The sequence below is a fragment of the Suillus discolor genome, assembly GCF_016758755.1.
Source record: "Suillus discolor strain FC423 chromosome Unknown F5147scaffold_1, whole genome shotgun sequence".
NCBI lineage: Eukaryota > Fungi > Basidiomycota > Agaricomycetes > Boletales > Suillaceae > Suillus > Suillus discolor.
The window spans coordinates 649,896-667,473 of record NW_024541248.1 but is presented as its reverse complement, the minus strand read 5'-3'; the positions used below and the strand labels follow the sequence as shown (position 1 = coordinate 667,473).

The following is a 17,578-nucleotide window of genomic DNA, read 5'->3' as shown; positions in this document are numbered from 1 at the left end:
GGCTCGGGGGAAGGGTAGTAGTATTAGGTCTTAAAACGGACGTCGTTCCACTTTTTAAGTCTTAGTATGGCTCGTATGCCGATTTGCGCTGTTCGCGTAGAACCACTTCGACGCTCGCCGTTGAGCGCTTGAGCTGTCTTCACGTCGAACTATCGTTCTCAACCAAACGATCAAGGTCATACTACCTTATCTCTCTCTTTTTTTCACGAATTTACGAACAGTCTTTGTGGCTCATTGTCACCGCGCTGCGTTGATATCATTGTTTATTCCATCGCTTTGCATGCCTCCGTGGCATAGTCGTCCCCCACACGTCAAATATCCCTCAAGTGCCTTGGTTCATCTGAGGTACCCCACATGGATGCCTTGTAATTTCGTTTCACCCTCTACGCCTCTCAGACGCCGCTTTGATTTCTTTCTACGACTTTCTCCACCTCGGGGCTATCCTCACTTCAGGAGCCTAAAGAATATTTTCGTTCCCATGATCTTCATCATATTTGATAATTACGCATATGAACTTGGTGTCAAAACTGTGCTCGCAGGCATCCTCGCCTTGCTACTCGGTCTCCTTGGATTTGTTATTGTGAGTTTATAGTTTGATTGAGAGTGATGTTTTAAATATAGAACCGTGAAATAGAGCATATTTACCCTCGGAGTAGTTTGGATCGTGCCTGCGATGAGGATACAGGCACCTCCCTACCAAGAACCGATCCATCGCAGTCCAAAGAATTTCCGTGGTCTTGTATTGGTTTCCTCCCCAGAACCTATACTTCAGATACTACCGCCGATACCTCCTGGGTCCAAGACTCCTTCCCTTCGGCGAGCAGTATCGTTTCCTGACCTGCATAAAACACCTTCCGAGGGACAGCTCCTCGTGGCCTCGAGGCATGTTTCTTTCAATATCGAAGCTCCAGAATCCTACAACCCAAGTTTGGCGAGGTCCGCCAGCATGAACCCCTCCCCGACACCATCGACAATTCAGCGTCGCTGGCCACCTGTAATGTCTCCATTCTCCAGGCGTCGATCAACACAAGAGGAATCTGATCCATCCTCACCCACCGTACGAGACGAAGGTAATACCACCGCGTGCAACTACAGATCGTCACCCACGTCAAAGAGTACCTGTGTACATGGCCTTCCACTCAATTGTTCCGAAGGGCGTTGTGAATGCCGTCGTGGTCGTAGAAATAGCTTGGGTTGTGATGAACATGGCACGATGAACCTACTTCGAGTGGACTCTTTTTCCGAAGGGACAACTTCTACGCGCTCGTCGAGAGCCATGTCTTTACGGTTACCATCTGTTCGGAAGGTCTTCACCAGAAAACGTCGTCCGGCAAGCGTTCCACCGCGTACACCTCTTGTGATCAACATTAGTGCGAAGGAGCAGTCTCAACAGCAAAACCCTACACCAGAGTACCCCGTGAGGACGTCGCTTTCGCCTACTCTCACGTCCGGTGAAATGTATCGTGCAGAATACGTGAATCCTTTCCGGACAAAGAAATCAAAGATTACCTCCAGTACGTGTGCCACCTTATCAAAATGATATGATACCGAACTAATTGTCAACAATCTACACTTGCAGAACTTGAGGCTTCGAAATTCAGTCGTAGGTCGAGCTTCTCATTATCTCGCCCATGGTCAAGTCCCAAACCTGCGGGTTTATCGCCTGACTTAGCATCTTCCGCGACATCGCCAACTTGTAAGCACCAGATTTCTAGGTTTACAAATGACAATGTAATGATGGTTTCCTGTGCAGCCATTTTTTCGAACTCGCCATCTGCACTTCGTAGGACATTCACGAGCCACTTCACTCCGTTTCTCAAGTCCCCTACTATCAGTTCTCCTTCGAGCTTAGAGTGCCCGTCTCCCATGCCCTCACCGCAGCTACAGGTGAACGTGTCGAAGTCGACGGGCAAGTATTCATTGCGGTCTGTGCCTCGCACGCAACCATACGGCCCTCCTTGGAATGCTGTGATGCCAGGACAAGGTCACGATCTGGTAAATGGTAGCCTAGATGACGTTCTTATCAAGAGACCACATCGCGGATACAAAGAGGCAGAGGGTCGTCGGGGGTTCAAGTTACACTCTCGTACTTTGACGCCGATAGAGGCATCTGAGAGCGAATACCCACCTGACAACCTTGTGGACGAGCTAGGTCAGCTTCCATCGGGGTCGACGCACTCTCAGGACGCCATTACAGGTGCTACTGCCGAAGTAGCTCAGAGAACACCTCTGAGGGCTTTGGCTTCCATCGAGCATGCGGGGCGTGGGTCCAGTGCCTTGTGGACAATCACAGGCCTTGAACAAGCTGTTGGGGTCCCATCGGATGAACATAACTAAATTTCTCCTGTCAGTTAGTCATGGTGGTTTTAATATACTACTTGATTGATGGAGATTTCCTAGTCCAAATTTTTATACGTCATCGCAATTGTATACCACGTTAACGTTCTTAGCATATATTCCCTATCAAATATTGGCACATAGCATACACTTGAGTCACGACAATTATCGCAGCACATAATCATTGTCTAGTCATATTTCGCAGCAGCCTCTATGGAACTTCTCTACACATCTCAATGCAATCTTACTTACTCTATATTCAGAGACCACTGAATTCGGGAGCCGTATTTTTAGCAGGCATTATCCGGACAGACCATCGTTGGCGAGCAGCGCGCTCATGGCATTGGCCACTGCACTATGTTGACTGGCGCTTAATATTGATCCGTCTGCGATACATTGCTGCAATTGCGCATCAAGGAGACGCCTATATGTGATGTTCGAATATCAGTGTGTTTGAGATCAACGGATGACAGCAACAACCAACTTACCTAAGCTGGTTCACCAAAATTCCGATGCGGGGCCATGCCTTCAATTTGACAATGTTGCCACCCTTTCCAACAGTGAGACCGCCCCCAATGTGATTGACGGACACAGGTCCACCAAATAGAAGTAACGCGTACATCGGAACCTGATCGCAACTTAGCGCACCGAGCACGATCACGTCAAAAAAAAATTACACACCTGAGTCGCACCACGGATGAAAACCTTGCTAGTCATCTGTTTCTGGAAGTACGCCAGGAACGGCGACTTCCACGTCGACTCTCCAAAGAGGGTAGACGAAGGATGCAAAAAGACGCGCACACCTGTCAGATCGTGGACCTTGTACTCTTTTGCAGTATTTTCGCGTTGGACGGTGCCCGCTTGCACTTTATCGAATTTGATTGCTGAACGTGGAAGATGCACTTGAGCAACGCGAGGCCACAGGCCGCCGAGAATGACGGCTTTGACGATGTTTGTATTTGCACTGTTTGTATTCAGTTCCTCCGAACTCGCTCTTGCGGAACGCGGGATGAAACCGAGATCTGAAAGAGAGGAGAGGAAGTCGTGGCGTAATGAGGTGATCTCCCTGATAGTGGTCGCTGAGATAAAGTTCTGCGCAAGACTGATCATTTCTGGGGTTCCATTACAGCAAAAAAAGCATACCTCTTCACAGAAATGTCTCAATGCTTTGTGACTCTTACCCCCAGACTGAAGGCGCATGCATTCACTGTACGCATTGACATCTGTGAGTAGGTCGCTTTTGTCTTCGCCAAAACGTAATTTCGCCCTACGTATGCAAATGAGTCTTGGTCGGGGACATTGGGACGAAAATTTTACTTAGTGGCTTCATCCCTATTATTCATAGGATTGAGGAATAAAGGTTTCGACGAGAGGCAAGCTACGACCGTAAGAATTGGGTCTAGGCACTGGAAAACCGTGCCGAGAACCAGCATCTGAAAGATATTGTCAATAAGTCACTCCACCCCATATTTAATGTACCACTAACCTTCCCAAGTCGTAAATCCACGGGTAGCATCGACTATACAAAGAGCGTGTCTGCTAGTCAAACAATGAACGCATGATACACAACTGCAATCACGCACAATATGACGCCCAAGAGCAGTCAAGCAGCCATCTGCATCAATGGCTCCGAGCTCCTGAAGGACATCCCAGGCCTTATCCATTGCAGACACTTCGGGAGGATCAATAGCCCTATTCAGGAAATGCTGAAAAAAGCTAGGTCAATGCACTGCACTTAAAGTTATCACATGGAATCACTAACCTTCACATCCTCACTCTCACGCATCACCTTCACGGTTAACGAAATACTCTCCAACGGTGTTCGTAGTATTTCTGGTATTGGGAAATGACCCATTTTCTCTTCCTGTTTGCGAGTATAAAGCCTGTAGCAAACCCCTGGTTGCGTTCTGCCAGCCCTACCCCTGCGCTGACGGGCTGCAGCACGTGTAACCCATTGTTCTTTCAAGAGAGATAGCCCGCTTTCTGGATCATAGCTTGTTTCTTTGACTCTTCCCGACTCCACAACATAGACAACATCTTCAATGGTGATAGACGTCTTTGAAACGTTTAGCTGCAGGAAATAACTGATACAACGAACTGACCTCGGCAACGTTTGTTGCAGCAATGATTTTCCAACGTTGTGTATTCGCAAAAACAGCCAGTTGTTCGTCATTTGACAAGTTTGCATGCAAAGGTAATATCTCAGCCTTCTCACCGAGCACGCCACGGATTACATCGATACAAGAACGAATTTCTTGAACTCCAGGAAGGAAAATCAAAATTCCGCCTCGTTGTGACGTTGCAACGATGTGCTGAACAACAGCAGCGATCAGCTAGGACAAGAATGATGAGTCTATGGTTCCAGTGTTGCAACATCAACACAACCTGATAGTCAATCCTTTCCGCCTGCATAATATTTTGGATTGCAGATGTCGACTCTTCGTTGAGACCCTTGGAACTGCAATAATCCCGGAACGCATGTTTTTCTTCTTCTGATTCTTTTCTGTTTGGTTTGACTGATGCTGGTTTATAGGAAACTGACGAAATGTAGTCTTCTAGATACCTGTGATGATTCATTTTTGAGTCAGGACCGTCATAGTCGAGTAGTCGAGTAGTCGAGACAAAGAGACTACATACATATCTGTGATTGGGTGTGTAAATCCTGGGATAGTCAACATCGGGGCGTTGTTGAAATATTTCACGAATGTCTCATGATTGATTGTTGCTGACATGAGCACCACCTTGAGCGTAGGGTGGTGTGCTAATAATTCCTTGAGTTCTAGAAGAAGAAAATCACCATCGACAGAACGTTCGTGAACCTATACGCAGTCAGTCAGTCCGTCAGTCATGGTTTGGATTTTAGGAAGAGTTGTCATGTACCTCATCAACAACAATGTGTGTGACATCCTTTAGCCCGTCGCCGGAGCCTAGCCTTCGTAAAACAACTCCAGTCGTACAGAAGAGCAACTTAGTGGCTTGGCTATGCTTGGTCTCTCCACGAATGACATATCCAACAGAGCCGTCATCCACTCGTTCTGCAGAAACCCGCCCAGCAACAGATATAGCAGAAATTCTGCGAGGCTGGGTGATAATGATCGAAGCTTCAGCTCCATGTCCCGAAAGTATCAAAGAATCCAGGATGAATTGTGGAACTTCAAATTGACGCCTCTCAGGAAACATTGCATGGACAGAGGTTGACTATGACTTACGCTGAGTGGTTTTGCCACACCCTGTAGATGTACTTCTTCAACTTAAGGACTTGGAGACAGATAACAAGGCTTACCTGTTTCTCCAACCACGACAACTACCCGGTTGCGCTCGAGCAAGGACAAAAACTTGTCCTTGGCAGCAAATGCAGGAAGGCGTCTACGAGCTGATAACATCGTTGCATATGCCTGAGATTGGCACAATTTGTCAAAATCTAGCTTAACCTGTGAATTCGATCGACTATCACCACGACGCCGGATTTTGTGACGCGCTGTTTCGTTAAGACCGGTCGGTAAGGTAGTAGTTGCATTGACAGTGGGCGATGAAGTGGGCGAAGGTATCAAGAATTTCAGCACTTCCGATACATCCGGCGAACCTTTGGACTGAACGTGTGCCCATTGCTCCTCGAGGACCCGCATTGCTGCCATAAGAAAGCCTTCTCCTGACTCCATAAACCCATCCTGTTTCATTTCTTGCAACAGTTGTGAAAGAAGATGAAGTCGCATGTACGGCGGGACAGACTTTGATGTGATATACACAGGAGGGTAGCTGTGAAAGGAGTGGTCAGAACAGGACGGCAGCAAGACATGTAGCTCCACGGGAGCGCTGAACAGAGGCATCGATATATGATTCGCGTCGACAAAATGGGCCCCAAGAGCCTCTACTTCATCCGTATTACTTCGTAGACCGTCCACGACATTAGCCAGAATAATGTCATCTGGATTGGCTTGGGCACCCGCACTCTCACCTAGGAGGCGATGGTCTAAAGAGGCTACTAGCAGATCCACATTCGTTACCGAGTGTCTGTCAGCAGTACACTCTTTGACAGTGTGTGCAGGAAATCCAGTCTCTTTGATAATTTTCTCCTCCACCCATCGCTTTGCCAAGTCATCAGAGCCAGAGTGACCAGAGACAATAAATGGATCAGAGGAGTTATTTCCAGGAAAGAAGCGCTCGGGAAGGTCGCATTCTGGGAGATGAAGAACTAGATGTTCTATACACGCCTGCAGCGGGCTCATTGAATTCAACAAATTACCCCCGAGAGCCGAATGTTTGGATAGGAAGGCCAACGTATTGCGTATTTGATCAGACTTGAAACCTAAGTTACCAAGCTGCTGGGTAACAGCTGGTATGACCTCTGCAGGCAATACAAAAGTCACAGGGTCGTCACCAAAGTGCAGCGCATTTGCCTTGAACTTTTCGTTAACAACAACAGCATCCGTCATTGAAGTTTAATTACCTTCTTAACAACATCTTCCACCAAATCCCGCAATTCAGTGGACATTCTCACCTCAGGGGAATTGGCGAACTCCTTTGACCCCAGCATTGTGGAGGTCTTTGAATCTCCTTCTTGTCGATTTTGCGCTGCCTTCGCTTGTCTCTCATCTACTGCTTTACGTGCAGCAAAAGGATCAGCATCATACATCCATTTCATGTGTTCTGGAACATTTTTATGTTCTGTCGCTAGTTCAGTCCAGTAATCACGAGGTCCGGGTGGCAATACGCGATTAAGCTGAAGTCCATTACAAAACTGCCGCATTACTCTGCTCAATCCTACTGGTCATGTGAAGTATGACAAAAAAGCACTGACACGGTACAGAGCGTATGTGGCACCCCAATGACGCGCTTCTAGCGCAGTAGGCCTCAAATAAGGCGGGTGAGGTTCGAGTCGGACACTTTCTGTCTGCGATATTTTCTTATCGAACCGGGCGATGTGAACGACGAAAGACCAGTCGTTACCATGTTTACGCTTGCGGATCTTGAGCTATAATAGAAGGCTTGATAAAAAATTCACTCACCGTCTCGACGGTCGGTTTGTCCCAGCCACTCTTCTGGCACCTATGAATAGGGAAATGAGCCTCGAAACCTGCAGCTCGTGATATTGCAGGGTACGTTAATGCTCTCGAATGACTGGCAGGCGTCGTTTTCGAGTGCAACGAAACTCCTACAACAAATGCGAAAAAGCACGCATAAGCCATACCTTTCTTGAAGTAGACTCAGAGGATACTTGGATCCCGGTGGGAATAGTGGTTTTTCTCGTTCTGCATCAGCTGACTGCGAAGGTACACCTGCGACAGAGTTTTTGTTAGTCTTTGATGAATTTCCTGCGTTCCCAGTTTTTACGATGCCCTTGCGAGGAGGCATCGGCTTCTTTGGCTTCTTCAAATGCCAAGTGAGCGCCCAGGATGGTTAACTAAGTTAAAGCCTGAGGATAGGATGGTTAAACCTCAACAAATACCAATCAAATAGAATTTTCAATTATGTAAGCTCTAACTATTTGGTGCTCGCAGCCTGATCTACTTTACTCTCAACGACTCTAGTTCTCACCACGACCTTGCTATGGCAGAGAATGACCTTTACAACCTTGAAGTACTCTCGCTAGTCGCCAAAATTACTCAGGAGATTGACAATTATACTGGCATTAACGATAAAACACTTGCTGAATTTGTCATTTCTCTTCACGACCAGTCGAAATCACTTCCCAACTTCAAATCGCAGCTCAGTAGTGCTGGTGCTGAATTCCCAGACTCATTCGTTGAGAACGTGGACCGTCTAATTCTGAGCTTGCATCCGAAACACAAGAAGAAATCCAGTTTAGTTACTCATGACGCTTTAAACGCCGGGGAGGCACTCGATCGTGAAAAGGACAAGCAGAGGCGACTTTTCCCTGGGCTTGCTGTGCCAGACAAGGAGATAAAGAAGGATGTGCTCATGAAAGAGGTGGATGATATGATGGCTCAGTTTGAAGGTGTTGCGAAGAGGGCAAAAACAACAGACGAGGATGACTCAGAGAGGCCTGCAAAGCGGGAGCGAAGAGACCGATCCCGGTCACGGTCACCACGCCGTCGTAGTCCAAGCCCTGACAGGGGTCGCAATTACAACTCAAGAAGGGATGATTGGAGGGGGAGAAACGGAGACGAGCGGCCAGTATTGTTTAAAATCTACAGTGGCCGAATATCAAGTCTCAAAGATTTCGGCGCTTTTGTGCAACTGGAGGGTGTTGCGGGACGTGTAGAAGGTGCGTAAAGCGTTGTGGTCCTCAGCATCGTTTTGTTAACATACTTCCAGGCATGGTGCATGTTTCAAATATTCAGCAGGGTGCACGTGCAAACTCTGCGTCGGATCTTCTTAGCCGTGGACAACAGGTCAAGGTTAAGGTGATGAGCATTGCAGGCAGCCGTATTGGTCTATCTATGAAGGATGTAGACCAAGCTACGGGTCGTGATCTCACCCCTCACTTGCGCATCAAATCTGAAGCCGAGATGGAGGAAGAGCGCCAACGAGCGGCTCACGCGTCCTCTGGGGCCAATGCTGTGCCATTACGCTCGAAAGACGAACCATTAGCGACTCGGTCCGCCAAACGTCTGACCTCACCTGAACGATGGGAGATTAAGCAGCTTATCTCATCTGGTGTCATCGATGCCTCCGAGTATCCTGACCTTGATGAAGACTTCGTGAATCCTGTAGCTCGAGCAGAGGTTGAAGAGGAGCTTGACGTCGAAATCAGGGAAGAGGAACCGGCATTTTTGGCTGGTCAGACGAAACGCACTCTCGATCTCAGTCCTGTGAAAATCATCAAAGCTCCTGATGGCTCCCTCAATAGAGCCGCTCTAGGTGGTGCAGCTTTGGCTAAAGAGCGACGCGAGCTTCGTCAGCAAGAATCTAATGAGCAAGCTGACTCTGAAGCTCGAGACTTCAGTGCGCCATGGCTCGATCCTATGGCGAAGGAGTCAGAGAGAATGTTTGCTCAAGACATGAGAGGTCATCTCAAGGATCGAAGAGCTGGCGAAGTACCCAAATGGAGGGAATCGACATTCAACAAGGCCACAACGTATGGTGAAATTACAAGCCTCAGTATACAGGAACAGCGGAAGAGTCTACCTATTTATAAGCTTAGAGACGCTCTGTTGAAGGCCATTGACGAGGTAAATCGATTTTTCCCCTGTAAATCAATTAGTTTCTGACTCACTTTATAGCATCAAGTCCTCATTGTCGTTGGAGACACTGGCTCTGGCAAGACAACGCAAATGGTTCAATATCTAGCCGAGGCTGGCTATGCTGATAGAGGACGCATTGGCTGTACACAACCGCGTCGTGTGGCTGCTATGTCAGTCGCAAAGCGTGTTTCGGAAGAGGTAGGATGTCGCCTCGGCCAAGAAGTTGGCTATACTATCCGTTTTGAAGATTGTACGAGTCCGGAAACAAAGATCAAATATATGACGGATGGTATGTTGCAGCGTGAGTCGGTGATTGACCCGCTCTGCAGCCAGTACTCTGTGGTCATGCTTGACGAAGCTCATGAACGGACCATTTCAACCGACGTTTTGTTCGGTCTTCTTAAAAGTAAGTTTCTGCACATTCATTTGGTCGACATTTCCTGACACCCTTGCAGAGGCCGTCAAGAAGCGACCCGATCTAAAGCTAATCGTCACCTCAGCAACTTTGGACGCTGAGAAATTCTCGAAGTACTTCTTCGGGTGCCCAATTTTCACCATTCCCGGTCGCACATACCCCGTAGAGATTCTTTACACCAAAGAGCCGGAATCCGACTACCTGGACGCGTCATTAATCACTGTCATGCAAATCCACTTGTCGGAGCCCCCGGGCGACATTCTCCTCTTCTTGACGGGCCAGGAGGAGATTGACACATCATGCGAAATCCTGTTTGAGCGTATGAAAGCGCTGGGTCCAAAAGTGCCAGACCTCATTATCCTCCCCATTTATTCCGCCCTTCCATCCGAAGTACAGTCGCGTGTCTTCGAACCCACTCCTCCTGGTGCCCGCAAAGTCGTTATTGCTACCAACGTTGCGGAAACTAGTTTGACTATTCCTGGTATTTACTATGTCATTGATCCCGGGTTCTCGAAGCAAAACGCATACGACCCGAGACTAGGAATGGATTCATTGGTGGTCATGCCCATATCCCAGGCACAAGCACGGCAGCGCTCTGGGCGTGCTGGTCGCACAGGTCCAGGGAAGTGCTACCGTCTATACACAGAGGCTGCCTACCGGAACGAAATGTTACCCACGTCTATCCCCGATATTCAGCGTACGAATCTTTCCCATACTATTCTGATGCTCAAGGCAATGGGTGTCAATGACCTTCTTAGTTTTGATTTTATGGACCCGCCGCCAGCGCAGACCATGCTAACTGCATTGGAGTCATTGTATGCGCTTTCAGCGTTGGATGACGAAGGTCTTTTGACTCGCTTGGGCCGCAAGATGGCTGACTTCCCCATGGAGCCGCCGCTTGCGAAGATGCTCATCGCCTCTGTCGAGCTTGGTTGTTCTGAAGAGATCCTTTCAATTGTGGCTATGTTGTCTGTCCAATCTGTCTTCTACCGTCCAAAGGAGAAACAAGGTCAAGCCGACTCTAAGAAAGCAAAGTTCCATCAGCCGGAGGGTGATCACCTTACCCTTCTGACGGTGTACAATGGCTGGAAAGGTGCAAACTTCTCAAATCCTTGGTGCTACGAGAACTTCATCCAGGCAAGAAGCATGCGGCGTGCACAGGATATCCGCAAGCAGCTAGTGGGCATCATGGACAGGTGCGTGTAAATTCTTGAAAAGTCAATTTCGTAATTTTAATCATCTTTTCAGATACAAGCATGATATTCTATCGGCAGGAAATGATTACAACCGTGTGCGGAAGGCGATATGTTCTGGTTTCTTCCGGAACGCAGCTAAGAAAGATCCTCAAGAAGGCTACAAGACACTTGTTGAAGGAACACCCGTATATATCCATCCCTCTTCCGCTCTCTTCAACCGCGCGCCCGAATGGCTAATCTATAACGAGTTGGTGTTGACCACTCGCGAATACTGTCACAACGTCACTACTATAGAGCCAAAATGGCTCGTGGAGGTTGCACCTCAATTTTTCAAAGTCGCCGACGCCAACAAGATCAGTAAGCGGAAGAGGCAGGAAAAGATCGAACCATTGTACAACAAGGTATGCACCGCATCCGTACGAGACATGCATCTGAGGCTCACGCATTTCCTAGTACGAGAAACCCGACGAATGGCGACTATCGAAGGTCAAACGAAGTGCACGCTCGGTATGTAGTCACCCAAATGCTGCCTCAATTATGTGCTAATCCTGGCAATAGAGTCAAACATTTGGTTAAAACCTCGCATAATTGTTGGACTATTTTATTATTTATCTGTAGCTGTAAAGTATAATGCCGCCGTTGATCAGCCTGCTGCAATCTGCTGCTCGGTGTCCATAGTAGATCACTTAAAGATGACTGATGACGGTGGCGACATGGTTCTGATACTGGTATTGCTTGCTAAGGCATCAGACCTCGCGCAATAACTCGGTCAGATGATCCACGATATCCGACAGATAATGAAACCTAAGAACAACGATTAGGATTACTGAGAGTAGCTCAGTGATGGGAACACATACTAGTATATCTGCGTCGACGAGCATTAGCCCACAAATCGCATAGAATCAGCATCCACATAGTACTTTGCAACCTCTCCCGCTTTCACTACTGGTGCTGTTGGATCGGGTACCAACATGAATGATTGGAAGAAGACTCTAGGTTGTCCATCGACTGATTTGACCGGTGTCGATACTGGATTGCCAGCAGGACCACGTCCATGGGTGACATTGCCAGACACCGTAACAAGAAGTGATGGGGGTTGAGAGCCTGTGATGACATGAAGCATGCGTGAGCGTTTATGTCACTGCGGGGCATCACAAGAAACAGACCTGGTATAGGATGGCAATCGTAGGACTGAACTTCATGCCTGGTACTTGGCATATCTTGAATAAGTTTTTTCACACCCTCGGCACCCTGACATGGATTTCCGTTCCAAGTCACGGTCGATGAGGACCGATAAAGTTTAGGGAGATCATCCACCCTTGTAGGGGAGTCATATGTGGTGTAGTACAAACGCGTAAACGCATCTGCTGCCCTTGTCGCGATCTCGATACTTCACAGTTGATATCAGAAATTTGGTAATACAAAGTGCGATTACAACACCTACTCATTTCGAGTGAAAGTTGTAGTGGTGGTCATGGTTCAAGACAAAGGATTATAAGCGATGCTTACGCCAAATTGATAAGATAGTAGAAGAGGCACAAACAGAATAGCAAAAATGGCTCATTGATATGATAACAGCTACATGGAAATCTAGACCTCCTAGTGAAACTGAATTAATCTAATCAACCTACAAAGAACCAAATTGTCATGATTAACGGCAGCGATGGTACAGAGTAGTGCTAGACGCCTGAGATGCATATGGTGTTCGAGCTTGAGAAGGTGACTCAGGAGGGTGGCCTGGGGGGTTGAAGGCACTTGTGAGCTGGTGAAAGGAGTATGGTAGATGCATTGTGTCGAACACGTTTCTGAATTAAGTCAGATATTCATGGTGATTGTGCGAGCACAGCCGTGGAGCTCAGGTAGAGACCATATTAATATGTAACAAAACAGGACAGTTACTTACGCCAGCTGAGCACTGTATGTTGAACAGATCCCAGCTTGCTTGCCTGATCAACAATATGCATCCGTGAATGTCATGATTATGAGTTCCGCGAGATTGTAGGCGAAAAGCAGATGATCACGGTCGTTGGTGATGACGGTCATTGCATCATTCAGACCATTCATGGGGACAAGTTGTACTGGTAATTTTGTACGAGGATTAGAGAGAATATTAAATTAATGGAATAAAAGCATTCACAGCCGGTTCAAGTTGTTGAGCTGGTTGCTGACACGATGAACTAGGTAATAAAGTAGTGGCACGTGATATATACTCCTGTGAAACATCACGTAATAACCAGGGCGGCTTTACCGTCGGACCTTTGGGATCAAGAGTAAAGCCCAACATGGCGTGTAGGAAGTAGTACCGCATCCATTAATGTCATCCAATAGCCATTCTATAAATTTACACCAGTCCGAGATACCAACCCACTCGTTGCAATTGCCTTCTACCACCACCATGGCAGAACAAATTCGAGTTGTTACTCTCAATTGCTGGTATGTCATCTCCGAGTCTCCAAGCACATGGTCAGGTTGATTCTAAGAGTGACGCAGGGGCTTGAAATATATCTCCAAAGACCGGCACGAACGAGTTACCGCAATAGCTAGTGCGCTCGCTCGCTCGGATTACGATATCATTGCACTCCAAGAAATCTGGGTCGAGGCAGACTACAATGAAATCCGGCAAAGTGTCGTCTCTCGCTTGCCCTACACGAAGCTTTTTCATAGGTAGTCCGTTTCTTGTGTGGTGGGTGCACGAGCTTATGCTATTATAGCGGTGCTCTTGGTGCCGGACTTGCTATCCTTACAAAATGGCCCATCATTGCTACCAGCATGACTCCATACTCTCTTGTTGGCGAACCCACAGACGCCTTCGGAGGAGACTGGTTTGTAGGAAAGGGCGTTGGGAGCGTAACGATCATGCATCCGGTTCTTGGACAGGTTCAACTTTTGGTCACGCATGTAAGCCCGCCAACACACATCCTTTTTTTTTTGGTATTGACAATGCATCCAAGTTCTGTGCAAAGGGCGGGGAATCGGGTCCTGAGTACAACAGAACATACCGCCTGGTGAATGCTTGGGAGTTTGCGAAAGTCACACGGCAAGCCGCTGAATTGGGGCGGTATGTGATCGCCGTGAGTTAGATGATATCTGTTCCTCGCACGTTGCTGATACATAAATAGATGGGTGATTTCAATAGCATTCCAACAAGTCTCCCGGTGAATATCATCCTGAACTATGCCGGACTGGTTGACTCGTGGGCGACTTCACATGCACACATACCCCCGCCCTCTGGGATGTTATCTCCTATAGAGGGTGTCGTCAACTATGGTGTCACTGCTGACTCGCCTCTTAATTCTTATCGTGACTCAGAGCCCTCTGGCGACCCAATTGTTCGCAAATACCAAGGGAAACGCCTTGATTATATCTTATTCCGTCACCCCAGTCCCAACGGGTCCAATGACCACCTTCCCCGATTAACCTGCCGAGATAGTCAGGTTGTCTTCACCGATTCCATTCTCGGAAACTCATGCTCCTATTCTGATCACTTTGGTGTCGAGGCGACCCTAGCCATTGACATGCAGGCGGAGGGTAAACAAGATGATATGGCGTCATTGAAGGATACCTCAGCAGTGTGGTTCAACTCCCCCTCTGAACTCTCCTCAAATGTCGTAACCGAGGTGATGAGCACTTTCAACACATCCTACAGGATGTCGCAAGATCGTTCTCGCAAGGAATTGACTATCTTTGCAACGAGCATCTTGGCGCTGATTGGCCTCATTATTGGATCCGCATGGGTTGTTGTTCCCTGGCTCAATCCAGTCTTTGTGCTTCTTGTCATTTACTTATCGTGGGTGGCTACGACAAACCTTTACGAAGGCTTCATCTTCGGAAACTGGGAGAGGAAAGCTTTACAGAATGTTATAGAAGAGCTTGAGCTTTACAAGCAGATCCTGGTATCACAAGCACCGCACGACTGGTAGATATTATCGGACATCCCATGGAGTGGACTATTTACTATGTGTTACTTGTTATATATATCTCTGGGCGTGGATTATGCGAATGACATGGCAACACTGATGTGTTTAAGGTAGTACTATACAAGGTAGGTAGTGGAGGCAACTGACGTCATAGCGGCCCAAGATGTTGCAAGAGCAGGAATATTGATGCGAGGATGCGAGGATTCGGAGGGAGACGAAGGACGAGTTGGTGTAGGTGATAATGTGAATTTTTTGCGACGAGCGGGCCAGTCCTCCAGATATTGGGATGCGACTGATCTCTCGGAGAAAACGGAGAGAGCAGACTGCATCCGGCGCAGAGCTGGGGTGGACGCCGCACGCCGAAGAACCCGGGATGGATCGGTGACGGTCACGCAAGGCGTAGTTGGTTCTGCCTCACTACCGCTGGAATTAGGAGTCTCCAAATCCAGCCAAGTGCGACCCCAGCTCGGAGGCACTGCTGAGCTCAATTGCGCTTCGTAACTCCGGTCGATATTTTCTCGAGCCATCTGTTCCTGAACCTTTTGCCATCCCGAGTTAGTCTCCACACCGTCGCCGCGGACGACGCGGACGTTATCGTTATCTGTATCGTTCTCGAGGCAAATTTCGGTGTCACTATTCAAAACCTGAGGCGAGTGACTTTGAATACAAGGCAACCTGTGTCGCACAAATTCGCGACAAGAGACAAAGGCAGTTGTTGCAACATTCAAGAAAGGAAATGCTTGAAAAACATGAATCTTGAAAAAAACGATGATCAGTGCAACAAACGAGAAAATCAATGAACTTACAGCATCCTCGTAGGTCTCCAACTGAACCTGGACACCGGCCAGTGAAGCTTTGTGTGAGAGAAGCACGATTTCGTCATGCAGAACCTCCGCTTCGCCACATTGAATAAGCATGGGTGGTAGTCCATCAAACTTGCCAAACAATGGGCTGGCGTATGGGTGGGTAATGGACTGCTCGAGCGTGTCTCCTAGATACATTATAACGGGGTGCAAGTGAGCGGTTGGACCGGGAGTAGGAATGATGTCGTAGGCAGCATTAGTATCCCACGATTCGCAGCTCAAGGTCAAGTCTGTGATTATGTGTCAGACTACCCACAAAAAAGTGCATCAATCGCTGCATACCAACCCAGGGAGAGAATAACATGGCACCTCCCGGAAGAGTGTATCCATTGTCTCGTAGATAGAGCAGGAGTGCAAGGCCTAGTGCACCACCCGCACTATCACCCGCTACAACTAAATTTTCTGGCGGCACCCGCAAGTCATCCGTCAGGCGGAAGTAGGTGCTAACCACGTCGTGCAGCTGACCAGGAAAAATCGTTTCCGGAGCAAGCCGGTAATCGATGGCTTGGATTGAGGTGAGGCAAGAATGGCAGTGCGAGCTGTGATCAAGAAACTCACCAAATACGCGTGCGTTGGTATATTTGGACAGTGGTATGGTCAGCGTCCTTTGTGCTGCAGCGCTGGATGAATAATATGCTCCTGAAAACAAGATCAAACGCTGCTTTGTACAGAGAGCGCCACGAACTCACCGCCGTGAATGTAGAGGATGATTCGAGATTGCCCCTTTCGAGAATCGTAATCAATTTTCGTTTGGTCGACAAAGCTGACCCATTCCCCTGTTCTGCGAGTGGACTTGTAATCTGATTGCAAAGATTGCCAGAGTCTCTTCCCGATTATCCACTCCCCAGAAAGTTCACGTTTTCCGTCTTCCATAGCATCGCAAGCCTCCAGCATACCACGAAGGTTGCGTTTACGCACACGGAAAGTCACTGGAGTGACTAAAGCATCTGAGGGTAAGGGAACTAGCCCTCCGATACTCATTGCCTTGCGAACCATAGCCTAGGGTTATTGTCATTGCTAGGGTTGCGAACGACGCAAACGACACCCACGATATCAGCCAGTGCAGAATGCCTCGAAACATCCCGCATGAGACTAGAGAGTATGGTCATCTCAATGCCCCATGATTTCCTGCGCGGGCCCCAAACATGATGAGATATCACATCAAGAGCAAGGGATGATGCTGGATGCATGATGTCAGGCTCCAGAATGCATTACATCATTGGTAGAGCGCTGCGGATGCTTACCTTTATTGACTGCGAAGGCGGGATATTTCCATGCGTCCCAAACTTTCATAGTGAAGCCATTCGTTGTTCTGAGACTCCGGTCAAGGCGTGCAGACGCCGGGAAGACGCCGGGGGAATCAAATTCCTGTAGAAGAGCTACTGCCGATGATTTTTTTGTTACTACGGGGGAACTAGCATTGGATCCATGATATAGAAGTCGCAATGAATCCCGAAACATCTTCGGTGTGCAACACTGCAGGTGGTTAAATAAATGGAGGTCAATAGGGGGTGTCAAATTCCGCTAATGTGATAATGGGAGAGTAGACGTGTACTGGAGGTGTGTTGGAGGTGTGCTGGTTAGAATATATAAGGACGACGCAACTTTATGGTGCTGCTCTTGTGCTCCAACATTAAGTTGCAGCTCCATGACAAATGTCCGAATCGGAAATCACGTGACTGAGTAATCCATCACACAATGATGC

The 17,578-nt window shown here is 48.0% G+C and overlaps 6 protein-coding genes across 6 annotated transcripts; 3 read left to right on the top strand and 3 right to left on the bottom strand.

Annotated features, from left to right (window-relative positions):
• The first annotated feature begins 44 nt into the window (after nucleotides 1-44).
• F5147DRAFT_756584 (uncharacterized protein) lies at nucleotides 45-2,476 on the top strand. Its single transcript, XM_041440352.1, has 4 exons — nucleotides 45-580; nucleotides 635-1,514; nucleotides 1,580-1,696; nucleotides 1,754-2,476. The coding sequence occupies exons 1-4, from the start codon at nucleotides 281-283 to the stop codon at nucleotides 2,335-2,337; spliced, it is 1,881 nt and encodes a 626-aa protein (XP_041299984.1). The 5' UTR covers nucleotides 45-280; the 3' UTR covers nucleotides 2,338-2,476.
• On the bottom strand, nucleotides 2,477-7,763 carry F5147DRAFT_662616 (P-loop containing nucleoside triphosphate hydrolase protein). The gene is made up of 18 exons (XM_041434794.1): nucleotides 7,526-7,763; nucleotides 7,344-7,383; nucleotides 7,136-7,294; nucleotides 6,785-7,075; nucleotides 5,621-6,734; nucleotides 5,547-5,567; nucleotides 5,218-5,489; nucleotides 4,975-5,156; nucleotides 4,723-4,900; nucleotides 4,440-4,670; nucleotides 4,100-4,393; nucleotides 3,921-4,043; nucleotides 3,824-3,856; nucleotides 3,655-3,770; nucleotides 3,481-3,604; nucleotides 3,019-3,429; nucleotides 2,826-2,965; nucleotides 2,477-2,761 (listed from the first exon to the last, which is right to left on the bottom strand). The coding sequence occupies exons 1-18, from the start codon at nucleotides 7,687-7,689 to the stop codon at nucleotides 2,638-2,640; spliced, it is 4,017 nt and encodes a 1,338-aa protein (XP_041299983.1). The 5' UTR covers nucleotides 7,690-7,763; the 3' UTR covers nucleotides 2,477-2,637.
• A 121-nt stretch (nucleotides 7,764-7,884) lies between these two features.
• On the top strand, nucleotides 7,885-11,669 carry F5147DRAFT_741556 (P-loop containing nucleoside triphosphate hydrolase protein; the record flags this gene model as incomplete). The annotated part of the gene is made up of 7 exons (XM_041439489.1): nucleotides 7,885-8,563; nucleotides 8,614-9,470; nucleotides 9,522-9,888; nucleotides 9,938-11,093; nucleotides 11,146-11,494; nucleotides 11,547-11,600; nucleotides 11,652-11,669. 7 exons carry the CDS (start codon nucleotides 7,885-7,887, stop codon nucleotides 11,667-11,669), a joined length of 3,480 nt encoding a protein of 1,159 aa, XP_041299982.1.
• Nucleotides 11,670-11,973: 304 nt separating this feature from the next.
• Nucleotides 11,974-12,569, bottom strand: F5147DRAFT_741555 (uncharacterized protein; the record flags this gene model as incomplete). Its single annotated transcript, XM_041439488.1, has 3 exons — nucleotides 11,974-12,197; nucleotides 12,260-12,483; nucleotides 12,538-12,569. 3 exons carry the CDS (start codon nucleotides 12,567-12,569, stop codon nucleotides 11,974-11,976), a joined length of 480 nt encoding a protein of 159 aa, XP_041299981.1.
• A 791-nt stretch (nucleotides 12,570-13,360) lies between these two features.
• F5147DRAFT_662611 (Endonuclease/exonuclease/phosphatase) lies at nucleotides 13,361-15,105 on the top strand. The gene is made up of 5 exons (XM_041434793.1): nucleotides 13,361-13,526; nucleotides 13,584-13,757; nucleotides 13,805-13,991; nucleotides 14,045-14,164; nucleotides 14,213-15,105. Exons 1-5 carry the CDS (start codon nucleotides 13,408-13,410, stop codon nucleotides 15,011-15,013), a joined length of 1,401 nt encoding a protein of 466 aa, XP_041299980.1. The 5' UTR covers nucleotides 13,361-13,407; the 3' UTR covers nucleotides 15,014-15,105.
• On the bottom strand, nucleotides 15,106-17,523 carry F5147DRAFT_662607 (Alpha/Beta hydrolase protein). The gene is made up of 8 exons (XM_041434792.1): nucleotides 17,479-17,523; nucleotides 17,118-17,427; nucleotides 16,923-17,053; nucleotides 16,563-16,872; nucleotides 16,432-16,512; nucleotides 16,156-16,377; nucleotides 15,817-16,103; nucleotides 15,106-15,765 (listed from the first exon to the last, which is right to left on the bottom strand). The coding sequence occupies exons 2-8, from the start codon at nucleotides 17,332-17,334 to the stop codon at nucleotides 15,127-15,129; spliced, it is 1,887 nt and encodes a 628-aa protein (XP_041299979.1). The 5' UTR covers nucleotides 17,335-17,427; nucleotides 17,479-17,523; the 3' UTR covers nucleotides 15,106-15,126.
• Between the last annotated feature and the right edge of the window lie 55 nt (nucleotides 17,524-17,578).